This window comes from Cervus elaphus, chromosome 9, assembly GCF_910594005.1.
Source record: "Cervus elaphus chromosome 9, mCerEla1.1, whole genome shotgun sequence".
NCBI classification, from domain to species: Eukaryota; Metazoa; Chordata; class Mammalia; order Artiodactyla; family Cervidae; genus Cervus; species Cervus elaphus.
This window is the reverse complement of record NC_057823.1, coordinates 62,157,586-62,172,602: the sequence shown is the minus strand read 5'-3', so window position 1 is coordinate 62,172,602 and position 15,017 is coordinate 62,157,586. Positions and strand designations below refer to the sequence as shown.

The following is a 15,017-nucleotide window of genomic DNA, read 5'->3' as shown; positions in this document are numbered from 1 at the left end:
GACCGGAAGTCAGGGAGAGTAACAGGAAAGTCAATCCAGTCCAATTGATTCCTCATCAGCTGAGTGTCCACAGGATGTAATTGAGGCATTCAACTATGTTGGAGAGGGAGAGACAGTAAACAACCCTGCTCATTCTCTTCTAAATGACTTTATTTGGGTTCCCTCCATCCTTATCACAAGAATTGTGCTTCCCTTTCTTACAGAGAAAAGATTGCACTGGCAGGAGTTAATTCTATGCTTCTATCCTTGATCTTGCCCTTCTAAAGTATTTCAGAGACAGAAGGATTCCAAGTTTTGTGTACAACAGATGCTCATTTTATGTACATTCTATTATTTAATTTCCAATCCTGAGAGTTAGGGCCTAGTATCCCCATTTCATAGATTGAGAAACAGAGGCTTAGAGAAGTATTTCTGCCTTCTCTCTTGACAATTTGCCTTCATTTGCTCAAGGTGCTGGAAGATGATGAATAGAAATAGAGTAGTCCCTGTCTTCATGGAACGTGGAATCAAGAGGTCTGGGGACTTTGCCCATTGATCCTGGCATTTTCACTTATTCCAAGGTAATGTAGGTAGACCATCTTCAGCAAGTCAATGAGTTTTCTGAAACTGTAAATGCCTCAGCTGTAAAATGGGACTAATGGCATCTATACTTTGTAGAATCCTTATGAGAATGATATGTAATAACGCAAACAGAAGGCTCAGCAGAGCACACAGCACATAGAGGATGCTCAATAAATGGCATTGATGACGATGATAATGCAGGAGGAGATAGCTATTAATACTGCAATGCTCATGTTAGGGACTCGCTTCCCAGCATAAGCCCCCATTTGCAAGGCTTCTTCTGACTCAAACCAGTATTCCTTCTATTGTTCCAGAGAGAGAAGGAAAAGGGTGACTCACATCCTGGCAATGATGAAGCTTCTGGCTAGCCTGCAGCAGCTGGGAAGAGGAGGGCCCCAGGGTGAAGGGGAAACATAAACCCCCAGGGGCCAGTTGCTGGGCCTTTCCTGGGTTCCACAAGCATCCTGAGCATTAGCACCAGACAGGGAGCCCCAGTGAAAGTGAACTCTGGGTCTCTAGTAAACAGAGCCAGCAAATGTGTCCCCTTCTACGCTCAGGTGAAAAAGTTAAGTCTCCTGGGTCTCACACAGATGAAGAGTGGGTAAAGGCACCCAGCAAAGGTTGCACTTCAACCTGCCCCATAGATGGTCAGAACTTTGACTTGGAAAAGAAGTTAGCCCTGGTTTCAGGGGCTGTGGAGGCAGCAGCATTCCAGACCAAGCAAGTCAACACCAGTCAAGCCATTTTTTCCAGTTCTCCATGTGGCAGGTGCTCCTTTGGGTGTTCAGATCCAGTTTTAGAACAACGAGGAAACAGGATACCAACTGAAAAATGGGCCAATTTCACTAACACAACATTTCACAGAAACAGACCATAAATGGCCCATAATCATTTGGGGGAAAGGTTCAGCAGCACAAGTCATCAAAGAAATGCACATTAAAACAATAAGGTGACAAAATTTATTGATGAATAGACTGGTAAAAATGAAAAACAATTAAAATGCCAAGAGTTTTCTGGGTATGGGGAACTGGGCATTCCCATACAATGCTAGTGTGCAAATTAGCACAATCTTTCTAGAAGGCAATCCAGAAATGTGTTTACCAAACGCCTGCATAGTTCCTTTGACAGAGTAATTCATTTCTAGGGATTTAAATGAAGAAAAGAAGACATACGCAGAGATATTCATTTCAGCACGGCTTACAAGAGCAAAAAAAAATATATATATATATAAACTACTTAAATGACAAAGGATTGATTAAATACCTTTTGATTCAACCCTCAATATTACATAACCATTAAGATATTAAGATACTAGGTAGAATACTTGCTGATGTGGAAAGTATATTGTTTGGAGGACAAAAAAAAGCATGTTAGAACGGTGTGATTCCAAGTTAACAATTACCATACAAAGAATGATTCCATTTTTGTAAAAAAGATATAATCCATAGGAATCAATAGGAAAGAAAAAGTCAGAAAACACATAAAAATTAATGGTGGTTATGTTTGGGTAAGATTACATATTTTCATTTTTTTTCTTTATGCTTGCCAGTTTTTCCTAACAATTCTATTATTAAATATTTTTAAATGATAAGGGGTTGGACTTGATGATTTATAAAGATCCTGCCATGTCTGACAGTGTGCACATCTATGATTGATGTCCCAAGTGTCTTCAAACAACCCATATTTAGTGTGGGCTTACTATGTGGTCTCTGGAGCCTAAGTCACTGCCCACAGCTGCAGCCCTCTGCATTCCTCTTTCCCCATACCCAGCCCAGCTGTCCCCCCAACCAGCCTGAGAGCGTCCCATGTCTGTCATTTCTGTGCCTAGCCAAGAGCTAAGCAAAGGCGCTCAGCACGGTGACAGGTGACAGAGGGGCACAAAGACATGAAAGGCACCACTCTAGCTCCAGAATCTTACTGGGCCACAGGACTCACACACAAAATGCTTGGTTGTATAACACAGACTAAGACAACCAGAGGCTAGAGAAAGCAGGGCAAGCTGGGCTAGAGAGGCCTGCCAGAGGAGAGGGCCACGCAGGGATGGTGGGTGAGGACACTACATACAGGGGCCCGGAACAAAGAGGAGCCAACACAAAGTCCTTTGGGACACATGCCCCAAACCTTCCCAAGAAACTTTCACAACCCTTAAGCTGTTGAATTTCTGAACTTTGACCTGAATGGGTATAAGTTAAGTCTCCGCAACAGAAATCCTCCCTCTATCTAACTCTGGATTAGCTGCCAAAGACAAGTCTTTGGAATAAAGCGGATAAATTACCTTTCTACTCACTCTCCCCACCCCTTCCAAAGAGGGAGACGGTGGAGGGGAGGGCCAGGGAGGGTCTGGGGGGAGGAGAGGAAGTTACAGGAAGGACCAGACATCTCACATGCAAACAGTGCTCACCCCCAACCACGGGCCTTGGGCTTCTCTTGCAGGCACCACCAGCCCCATTTGACAGATGGGGGAAAGGAGGCTCGAGGGTTAAAATGGCTTGCTCCGGGGTCACCCAGCCAGAGAGTGGGGAAGGCGACTCCACTCAGGCCTTCTGACTCCAAGTCCAGTGCTATTTCGAGGTAACACACAGGACCTGGAGTCAGGAGCCCTGGGTGGCTCTGTCACCCACTGGCTGCGTGGTCCTGTACCAGCCGTCCAGCCCTCACAGCCTCGATCCCCAACTGTAAAATGAGGAGGCCCGCGAAGACCCGCCCAGGTCCTCTTCCTTCTGGCTCTCAGAGCCTTCTAGGGGCGGCGGCAAAGCTCCCCCTATCAATTACACTTTCCATGTTGGGACGGCAGAGATCACCCGAAGGGCCTCAGCCCATCACGTGGTTGCATAAAAAAAGCAAAACGTCCCAGATTAACTTCTACTGCACTGCTTCTGCTGATACACGACTACCCAAATTTCTAGTTTCCTCAGGTGAAATTTGCCTGCTGGGTAGGCACTCTGGACGGCTAAAAGGGCAAATGTGAGCAGAAGAACACAGAAGATGGTGTTGAAACCTGGGGTCGTGTCCAAAGTGGACGAGTTCTTCCTGTGGGTCTCTGAACTAGTATCTGGCTATTTCAGGCCTCCTACATCCGCGTCTTAGTAGAGGGGTTTGCAGACACCCCCGGACAAGCGAGAGGGCCGAGGGCAGAACTTTCGTAGCAGCAACTCGGCCCACCCTATATCCAGTCCCTCCGGCCCCACGCTGTCGGCTACAGGGCTGGGGGCCAGGGGACTGTGGGCTCGGTGGTGGTGCCGAGGCTGGGATCGGCCTTCGGAACTGACAGGGGCCGGGGGCGAGTGCCGGCTCCCGGTGACTGCCGCTGGAGCTCCACTGCAGTTTCGTCAGAGGTAAAGGTACGCGCCCGGTGCGCGCGGCGTGTGCACACAAACACACACTACCGCGCGCAGACCATTCATCACACTTTTCCCCTGGCCTAGAGAAGCGCGATCATACGCCACTAGCCCCTGCGGCCCCTGCCCGGAACCCACCCAAACGATCCCGCCACCGACCACGAGGCCCCGCGGCTCCCTGACGCATGGACGTCCGCAGCGATCAGGGACCGGCCTTCTCCGCGTGGCGGGCTTCCTCTCGGCGACACCCCGCCACGCCGCGCGGTTCCAGCAGCCAGCGGGACTCACCACCCAGAGTCCCCCAGAGCTGAACGTCTCGGCTGCTGCGTCCCCTCCAAGTCGCATCTCACGGCAAGGAGTCAGCTAGCAAGCCTCTCCCCGCCCACCCGGTCCCATGACAGCTGCTGCCGCCCAAAGACAGGCAGATATAACAAGAAGCAAAGTTTCCCTCTCTCCCCTCCCACATCCCGCCCCCCTCCCCCTCCCTTCCAGTGTTATGCAAAACAAGCCGGCACCGGCGCTCAGACTCCAGGTACCCAACCAGCCCTAGCGAGCCGCGCCCGGTAGAGCCCAGCTGCCCCTCTCTGCCTCCGGCTTGCACCCGCATCCGGGGTCTCATTCGCGGCTCGGCTGCACCCCCAGCCTCCCCTCTACCCGCGCCGGGGTAGCCGTAGAAAAAACCCTAACTATGGGGCCAAACTTTATGCTTGCAACAGGCATGGGGTGGGGAAAACTGGGGAACGGGTAGGGGGCGCGCACTCCCTGTGCAGGCATTTTCCGAGCAGTTTATCCCAGCAGCAACCCCCCCGCCCGCGTTTCCAAGTAACCAGCTTCCTCGCCCCTCCCGGCCCAACGGAGCACCCTCTCCTGTCACGCGCGTGTCGCCAGTGGGTCTCCCAGGCGCAGCCTGATCCCGGTTCGCCGCTTCGCCTTCCCTTCCCCCAGCATCGCCGAGCGCGCAGCAGGGGCCGCGCGCAGTAGGGGGACCCAGGCGCCCCCAGACGGTCCTCCGGCCCCATCCTGCCAGGCTTTCGCCCCCGAGGGCTCCCCCGGGTAGCAAAACCAGGAAGGTGCTATCCCCGCCCGCATGTCCACGTGCCCTGCAGACCCCTGTGCCTCCAGCGGGCAATTGGCAGGAAACTCCGCGCTGCGGGAGCTTTTGGAGAGCCTCGGGGGGGGGGCTAGCTGTAGAAGACCGCGTACCCGAGACCGGAGGATCAGGGGACTCCGGGGACCGGGACAGGCGCCTGCGCCGGGGCCACAAGTCCACGTGAAAGTACGGCAGCAAGTGCTGGGAGCCTGAGGGCGCGCCTTCTGCACCCAGACCCAGCATGAGGGTCCCCCACACCTGACGCGGCTCAACCTCTTCAAGGAAGCACGGAACCCACCCCCCCAGCTCAGCGGTCGGGGGTGTGGGGGTGGGCCGGACTCCAAGCAACCAAGGCTAGACCCTCCCCAGCGGCCGTAGCGACCGCAACGGTCCGGCAGGCGTGGTGGGAGACCTCCAGCTCCCTGTCCCCAGGAAGAAGTGCATCGCAGGGTGCATGGAAGGGGGGCTCTGCAATCTGGAACCCCCGATCCCCTCAATGTGCCCACCGCTGCCTCCCGGCCTCCGCGGCTGCGGCGGCAGCCCCCGCAGCTCAGCGGCCCTGGCTCCCCGCCCGTGGCCCCTGCTGATCTTACCTGCGTGTCCGCGAGATAGTTGAGGAAGAAGGAGGAGAGCTCCTCATCCAGCAGCGAGCCGCAGTCGTTCCCCGCCATCTTCCAGCCGCGGCTGCAGCGTGCGGCGGAGTCAGCGCCGAGCCGGCCGGGGGGAGGGAGGGAGCGAGCGAGCGAGGGAGGCGGGAGGAGGGAGGGCGGCCGGCGGGAGGAGGGAGGGCGGAGCTCAGGCCCCGGCTGCCGCAGGGCCGCTGGCTGCGGGGGCGGGGCCGCAGGCGCCCGCGCAAGCAGGGGGTCGCGCCCCCACTTCCCTGCGCAATGTGTGGCGCCGGGATCCTCGCCCGCGGCCCCCGGCCCAGGAGGAGAGCGCCCGCAGCCGAGTGACGGTACTCAGCCGGCAGCCCGATGCCTGCGCAGCAATGCAGGCAGCCCACTGCTCCTGCCTACCGAATCACGTTGCGTTAGCGCTGGGCGGGTCCTTACGAGACAACCTGCTTCGGCACAGCTGGGGAAACTGAGGCCTCAGAAGGCAGAGGACCTCGTTTGAGGCCACAATGTAGTTTAATACAGGAAGACAAAGCCCAGGTCTGACTGCCCTGGAGGCTTGAGTGTCTCGCTGGACTGCAGCCAGAGAGGGAGGGATACCATAGGTCAAAGGTGGAGAAATCAAGGAAGGCTCCTCGGAGGGGGAAACTTTTTTAAAAAATCTTTTCTTTGGAAGATGCGTTGACCCAAATTCTTAACCATCTCTCTCTGTCTTCCTTCACGCTGTATTTCGCCCCGGAAAACTTCAACGCCTTCTCTGACCATGGCCACAGTGCCTTGAAGTGGCCAGCTTCCTGCTGGCCCACTGGCCTCCCCGTTTCTTGGGTAAGCCATCCGACTACCGAGTACTGTTTCCTGCCCACGGGTATTCACGGAGTAAACCTGTATTCTTCACTGTATCCTTCCCTGCTGCTCCTCGGACTGTCAACTCACTCCCTCTCCTGCCACTTCCAACATTCCCAGCTGCTTTAGCTCTGCAGACCTTTAAAACAGGTAACAGTTGCCATTTTACCTTAGTCACAGGGAAGATTTGATCTTCAGACCTCTTCTACTAGACTTCAAAGACCCATGAAAGCAGGGCCTGAGTTTGTTTTTGCACAGACTGTCTCCAGTGCTAGGCACATAGTAGGTTCTTAGTAGTGTGTTAACTAAAAATCCCAGAGGATTTAGATCTCTCATTACCATCACCACACATTTCGTAGATAAGAAAACTGCCTAGGGTCAAGAGTGTGCATGGAGTGAGTGCCAGGGCCAGATCCAGAGCCCCCAGGCCTCCTGACACCAGCCTTGAACTTTCATCACCATGCCCTGCTGTTTGCCAGCCAGGAGATGAGGGCACCGCCTGGGTAAAGGCAGAAAGGCGGGAAGATTTCAACCTGTTTTATTGGGCCCTCCTGCTCTCCTCCCATCCCAAGCTAGCAAGGGCTGCCCCGCCCTGCCCACCCTCCCTGGTTCCCTCCCAGCCAGAGCAGGAAAGGAGCGCAGGGAGAGTCCCTAGACACCTGCTCAGACTTGAACACGGGAGCAGGAGCTTCCTTGTTCTCCAGTCTGAGGCTCCCAGAACCAGAGGGCGTGATTTCACTCTTTGGGCTTTAGTTCAGGGCACTTTTAAGGAACAATGGATCCCAAGAGAAAGCCTACATGGAGCTTCGGAGCGCTAGCCTGGGAGTCAGCAGTCCCAGGCTCCGGTCCAGCCCATCACATCTCACTCCAATATTGGGTCACGCAGGGAGTTAAGAGCATGGGCCCTCTAGTCAGAGTGCCTGGTTCTGAGCACCAGCAAGTTATTTATTCTCAGGCTTTGGTTTTCTCATCTACACAAACAGGGACCATAGAATTACTTAATAGGGGTATTATGATGATCCAGGAGCTAACATATGCGAAGTGTTTAGTACAGTACCTGACTTCATGGGGGAAGTGCTAACCTCTCTCTGGTCCTCTGTTTCCTCATCTGTAAAAATGGGGGTGAAATATATGTCCCCCGAAGCCCTGGCCAATGTTATTTTCCTCTCTTCCAGAGCTTATATGCTGCTGGCTATCTTGAACTCCAATAGGTCTGAATTTGAATCCTGGTGCTCACTAGCTTTGTGCTAGTTTACTTAACCTAAGCCTCAGTTTCCACCAGGTAGGGATCTTGAGAAAAGTGGACGGAACAATGCATGTAAAATTAATTACTTGGTTCTGTAGCCTGCAAAGAGGAAGTGCTGCTTCTCACACTCATCATCATCACTACCGTTACCAGTGTCATCACCTTCAGCACTAAAGACATGTGCTCTCCTGAGGCCATGCTTTTTTGCTGCTGCCTGTAGACATCAGAGCCAGAGCCTCCCAGGACGCTGTTTCCAAGAAGCATCCCTCCCAGATCCAGTCTCACCTCTGATTGGTGTTATGCCCCCTTATAGCCCAGAGGCCATTCTTGGAGGGTCCCCAAGGCTAGCCATCTCCAGCCTTGGCCTGGCAGAGCTGCAGTGCCAGATAGGGCCCCCCAGGGAAGCCCTCAACAGTGCCACCCAAAAGCTTTTGTCTTTAATTGCCCAGCTACAGGGCCTTTCTCACTAATCCCTGTGTCCTCAGAATAGGCTACTCATTGGCAAGAGACTCAGATGAGAAGGCACCTGACCTGAGATATCTAACTTCTTTTACAAAAACATCTTATCCCAAGGATTCCTTTATTAAAGGCCACTCAATGGATTCTCAATCTCTTCACATTCTCTGATCCATAAAAGCCCTCAAGAAACCTAATGGGCTATATAATCTTCTGCAATTACCGTCCCCTCTCTGAGGCTGTTTCCATACCTGTAGAAAACAAAAGAGTTGGGCTAAATAGACCTCTACTGAACCCTCTAGCCCAGATATTATGGGCATTTATAGGTACCAGCCCAAACTTAGTTTCTCTCTTCTGCGCATGTGCCAGACAACTGAGCTTATTATCATCTCAGATTGTCTTCAACAACCCTGAGTATTTGGTGCTGTGATATCCATTTTATGACTGAGGAAACAAATGCTTAAAAGGGGTTGAAATGATTAGTCCAAGACCAAGCAGTTAGAGACACAGCTGAGATCTGAAGCTAGATCTGTGCATGCTGTAAACCCCAGACCCTTGAAAGGGATTGAGGAAGACTTCACACCAGCACCCCCTCCCAGAACACTGGGATGGTGGCACATTTCCTATTTTATGACTTTCAAGTGAAGGTCAATAATCATGCCAAACTCGAACTTCATGTGGCTCGACTCCTATTTCCTCTGCCTTTTTTTTTATTGGCCTTGCCTCTCCCAAGATTAGTGAAAGTTTGCCTTGCTCATACCCTCGGTGAAGACCAGACTGCTACAGACTGAATGGAAATGCCTTTCCATTGGAATGGAAATTTTCCAATGGAAATGCAGCAAAGTGAATCTGTTTGACTTCAGTATTTAATCACTACCAACAAATGCTCAAAAGTAAAAACAATCAGTGTTTTCTCCCTTCTGATAATAGAAGAATCCTTTATTCAGATTTTACAGCCATGATTCTCAAACTCTGGAGTCATGACAGATACCTGGTCCCTGTCACCAGAGATTAAAATTCAATAGGTTGACAGTGGGCCCAGGAATCTGCATTTCATAGGCTCCCCTAAATGACTGCGCCGTAGGAAACTACCCATCAGTCAATAGACATCTGATGAGCACCCACTATGTGCCAGCTGGGATGATGTGAACCATGGATAAATCAGTGAACACAACAGCTGCCACCCTGCCCACATTCTATTCAGAACAATTGCTTAGTAAATTTTTGCTAGTGAATGGGGGAGAGGGCACATGAGTCTTGATCATCACTGAAGTTTCCTGCCAGCCGCCCACAACTCGGTGATCCTCTCACCCAGGCCAGCGAGTCTGAAACACCTATTTCCCACCTATTTCTCCAGTCCCAGGAGGCAGGGATTCAAGCCAAGAGGAACTAAGAAGTCACCTGGTTTGTATTGTTAACTTAGAGAGCTGGCTCCATATCCTATTGAATTGTAAAACTTGAGAACTGTGACGTGTATGTTACCCACCAGCTTCACTGAACACGTAGCAGAACGTGGCCAAAGCTGCACACCCCTTCGGGACTGAGCCAGGACTAGAAGCCAGGGCTCCAGGCTGGATGCATTGTGCTCAGCTGTCTTCACGGGACAGACTTCTCACGGCTGAGCCTGTGGAAGAAACCACCCAGCTGTGTCAGTTGAGGGTCTTAGAATTGGGGACTAGAGCTTTTCGGTGCTTGAAATTCTATCATGGGACTTCCCTGGTAGTCCAGTGGTTATGACTCCATGCTTCTATTGCAGGGGGCATAGGTTTGGGGAGGTTCCACATGCCACACAGTGGAGTCAGAATTAAAAAAAAGGAAGTCCATCATAAGCAAAGCATTTCTTTATGTTGCCCTCTTCTCCCTGTAGGGTCAACTTATAAACTCACCCATACATTTAGGGGATACTTAGCAGATCACTGTCTCTTTTACACACTACAAATGATGAAAAGGGTTCCCAAATCAGCAGGTGAGGGGCACTAAATAGCTGTTAAGTCACCCATGACTGTTTCCCAGTTTTGCAAGTGCAGGTTTTCATTCACTCGCCTCTGCCTTGTTAATGACTGTACACAAAGCATGGGAATAATGAAGCAGGGTAGGAATAGAAACACCTGCTTTTTCCTCATCTGTCCACAGAGCAAAAAGATCCTAGACAGGTGTGACAGGTATAATGGTCCCTCATTATACCCATTTGATAGATGGAGAAACAAAGGTCCAGTGATGTGAATTATTCTGTTTTTTCACAGAGATGTAAATTCTACTAGGTTATTATATATATATATATATATAAAATACATAATTAGATGTATAAAATACATATATGTGTGTATTACATATATAATATAATACAGCAACATTTAATACCTGAATTAAAGGGCAACATCTAAATTTAGTATCTCTAGCAAATAAGGCAAGCAGATGGTAAGAATGCCTGAGTACCTATTGTTTGTGAATATCTTTATGCTCTTATCACTTTGGGATCTTTTTAAGGATCGACCTGTCTGTCCTACCTGACCTAGAATTTTGTGTGGATCAAGTTCACTTACAAAGGACTTTGAACTTCACATTCACTATCCTAAATCATCAATAATGCTCCTTTGGAAACATATCCTGAGGATCTGATTCAAAAACTGGGACTGCTACAGCATAATGTTTGTGTAGATAGATAAATAGATAGATAGATTCAATAAATATTTTTAGAACCTTGCCAGATGCTAGGCACTGTGCTACAGGCCCACAAATGGTAAGCATAATATAATCTTTGCTCTTGTAACTCACAGCTCTGATCTCCACAATATGCAGGGGAGAGACTAGTCAACATGCAGTTTGCTAGAGTGTAGTAAGTCCTTTTTTTAAAAAAGATTATTTATTTCTGAGTGCACCAGGTCTTGTTGCTGCACTCGGGCTTTCTCTAGTTGCAGTTCGAGCGGGGGCTACTCTCTGGTTGTGGTACTCGGGCTTCTCATTGCAGTGGCTTCTTTTGTTGCAGAGCACAGGCTCTAGGCACATGGGCTTCAGTAGTTGTGGCATGTGGACTCAGTAATTGCCATTTGTGGGCTCTAGAGCACAGGCTCAATAGTTATGGGGCATGGGCTTAGTTGACCGATGGCATGTGGAATATTCCTGGATCACGGATCGAACCCATGTCTTCTGCATTGGCAGGCGGATTCTTAACCACTGGACCACCAGGAAAGCCCTGTAATAAGTTCTTTCATGGAGGAAGCTGGGGGGCTGAAAGCTGAGGGGGGCTGGGAGAAAAGCCTGTGGGAGAGGTGGGATCCTGAGCCAAGACAATGAAAGTAGTAGGAGGGATCTGGAAGAGTGAATGGGCGGAGGCCACATTTTAGAGTGGGAATCACTAGGCTTTTGTCATAGATAAGAAATAATGGGCTGATTACAGGGAAGAGTCAGGACTTCCAGGTTCTGGCTTCAGTGGATGATGAGTCTTCGAGAAGAGGCAGCTCATAAGGGTTCTCCTGAGTATTTTCAGATGACTGTGGGACAAGAGGAGACATACAGGGGGAGCACACTGATACCAAGAAAAAAATTGGTAAGAACCTCAGCATCTAGTAAAGAGCAGTTCAATTCCACACCTAGTTACAGACAGTAGACAAAAGCTCACACATGTGTACAGAGAACTGTGTTCAACGGTGTTCATTGCAGTATTGTTAATCATGGTAAAAAAAAAAATACAGGTTACAGGAAAAAATGAACTGTGTGGTGAGATCACATAATGGAATATTAGACAATTGTGAAAATCAATAACAGCTGCATGAATCCACAAAGACAAATCACAAAAGCAATGAGTGAGATAAACAGGCAGCCTAAGGATATATGCAGTATTATACTATGCATGTAATGTTTTTAAATATGCAAAATAACACTCCATTGCATTGGCCAGTACATATATATGAAATAAAAGCATAAACATGGAACAGCAAAGGCACAGCTCATTTCAGGAAAGTGAGAGGAGAGGGGGGACCCAGGGCTGGCTTTATGGGTGAGCCACCTCACTCATGCAGTCACACTGGCCTTGCATGTGGTTAATTACTCTGCTGCTGCTGACTTGAAATTCATGATGATTTTAAATAAGGGTTCCTGCATTTCATTTTGCACCAGACCCTGTAAGTTATGTAGCTTCTCCTGGTGGAATTAGAGTACATTGTATGTAAGAGAGCTCCAGATGTACCTGTGATCTTGTTTATAATCTCAAAAATATTTTTAAAGTATCAGTATTTGTTAAATCTGTGTAGTGTATTATTCCTTGTACTTTTCTGTATATTCAAAATATTTGATAATTCAAAAACAATGAAAATACTCTGCAGAAGGTAGAAAGCTATATGGAAAATGTACAGGAAAATATATATAACATTAAGTGAAATAGGGTTATAAAAATGTTTATAAAGTGATTGTAGTTGTATGCATAAATGTACATGTAAAGTGTATATGTTAGAGTGACATAAGGATTGTGAACAAACAAAACATGATGAGGATGGCGGAAATAATTTTTTTTCATATTTTCATTTGTGTTTTGTTACAATTTTGTTTTTATAATAAATAAAATGTAACTTGCCATCTATGTTATTTAAGTAGCCTATTTGCATTGTAACAGAGACATTTCAGAGACTTAAGATCTCAACATAAAGGAGTAGCTATGATGGAACTGGTAGGAACCCTCCCTAAAATGAGCTTTGAACTGGATGTCAGTTTGGAGTCCAACTTGGGCACCGAACTCACGTTTGGATAAACCTCTTCTCCATGCTGAGACTCAGATTCCCTGTCTGCACAACAATGGGCTTGGACTGGGTGGGCCATCCAAAACGCGCCTTGGATGGGTGTCTCCCCCAAGGCCAGTGCCCTGACTGTGAGATGCTCTGATTCCCTCTCCCCTTTGCAGGGGAAATCATTCAGGCCACGTGTAGTTTGGCAGCAGAGACGGTTGGAGTCAGGATCCTGAGCGGAGAATCCAGGTCAGTAGGCCACCCTAGGAGCGTTTTATATCGGGTGGAAGCTCTTTGGCTCCTGGAGCAGCCAGAACTTCAGAGTCCCCGGGAAAGGGGCGTGGCCTCACAGGCAGCGGAAGGTATAGAGAACATAGTGTGGCATCCTGGGTGCCGCAGAGCATCCTGGGTACAGCATGATGGGCGCAGCCCTGTGCTCTTCAGCTTCCCTGAAGAATACTGGCAGACAACGCCAAAGACAAAATATCAGTTGAAAGGGAATATTCCACCTTCGTTCAGAGTTATTATTTATCATTGTAATTTTTTTTTTTTTTTACTTTCTGGCCTCGCCCTCTGACATGTAAGGATCTCAGTGCCCCAACCAGGGATCAAACCCACATCCCTTGCGTTGAAAGTGCGGAGTCTTAACCACAGACTACCAGGCAAGTCCTCCACTACAAATTATTTTAAATCACGTGATACAATTATTTTATCCTTGTGTAAAAAATGCAAACAAGAGACTTCCCTGGTGATCCAATAGCTAAGACTCCATACTCCCAGTGCAGGGTGCCCCAAGTTCAATCCCTGATCAGGGAACTAGATCACATATGCTGCAACTAAGAGTTCACATGCTGCAACCAAAGACCCAGGGCAGCCAAATAAATAAGTAAAATGAAGATTTTTAAAAAACAAAAAATGTAAACAATACAAAGAAAAGACAAGCTTCTATGATCACCTTCACCCAATATCACTTCTTCCCCATAGGTGCCCACTGTTACTGTTTCATGAATTGCCTTACAGAAAAGAAAAAAAGAGAGAGATTTTTCTTTGCTTTTTATACATAAAAAACCTAGAAACCCTCAAAGTTTCAATTGAGACTTTTAAACAAAAATGGAATCCTACTATAATTACTATTTTGTAATTTCCTTCTTAATATGTCTTAGAGGTCTTTCCATATCAGTACATACAGATCTACCTATTTCTTCAAACTGTTGTTCAGTTGCTAAGTCATGTCCAATTCTTTGCAACCCCATGAAGTGCAGCACTTCATGCCAGACTTCCCTGTCCTTCACCATCTCCTAGAGTTTGCTCAAACTCATGTCCATTGAGTTGGTGATGCCATCCAACCATCTCATCCTCTGTCACCTCCTCCTCCTCCTGCCCTCAATTTGTCCCACCATCAGGGTCTTTTCCAATGAGTCGGCCCTCTGCATCAGGTGGCCAAAGTATTGGAGCTTCAGCTTCAGCATCAGTCCTTCCAATGAATATTTAGAGTTGATTTCCTTTAGGATTGACTGATTTGATCTCCCTGCTGTCCCAGGGGCTCTTAAGAATCTCCAGCACCACAATTGGAAAACATCAATTCTTCAGCGATCAGCCTTCTTTATGGTCCAACTCTCACATCCATACATGACTACTGGAAACACCATAATTTTGACTATATGGATCTTTATCAGCAAAGTGATGTCTCTGCTTTTTCATACGCTATCTAGGTCTGTCATAGCTTTTCTTCTAAGGAGCAAGTGTCTTTTAATTCTTTCAAATTGCTGCATGGCTCTCCCCGGGGTGAATATGCCATGGATTTGATTTGTAACTGTTGGTGCATCATGTTTCTAGACTTAGGTTCTTCAGGTGGTTATATGGCCCTAGTTATATCACTAAAGACTATACAAAGCTGGAGATAGAAAATAATGACAATGGATGCATTCCTTTATTCATTCAATCAACAAAAGCCTGTGGAATGCTTCCTGTGAGTATAGACTTCATCTTTTAATACACAATCAAGCCAGACCTGCATGTATGAGTTTAGTGAATAATATCAATCATGTTGCTACATTGTTTGAAACTCATTCATCATTCCTTCATGAGCCATCTACTTTGTGCCAGGCCTTCTGCTAAGCTTTGTGGGACTATAGAGTATTAGTTGTGGCT

The 15,017-nt window shown here is 48.3% G+C and overlaps 1 protein-coding gene across 8 annotated transcripts in view; it reads right to left on the bottom strand.

Annotated features, from left to right (window-relative positions):
- The window catches only part of PPARGC1B (PPARG coactivator 1 beta), a 118,266-nt gene extending 112,482 nt beyond the window's left edge, over positions 1 to 5,784 (bottom strand). For 4 of the 8 annotated variants that reach the window (XM_043913251.1, XM_043913252.1, XM_043913254.1 and 1 more), the window contains exon 1: positions 4,059 to 4,276. In XM_043913251.1, coding sequence (XP_043769186.1) covers positions 4,059 to 4,244 — 186 coding nt within the window. In that variant the 5' untranslated portion in view covers positions 4,245 to 4,276. Of the gene's footprint in view, positions 1 to 2,962; positions 4,032 to 4,058; positions 4,277 to 5,582 lie in introns of those variants that run through there. The other 4 variants (XM_043913255.1, XM_043913258.1, XM_043913259.1 and 1 more) reach the window with 2 other exon arrangements.
- Between the last annotated feature and the right edge of the window lie 9,233 nt (positions 5,785 to 15,017).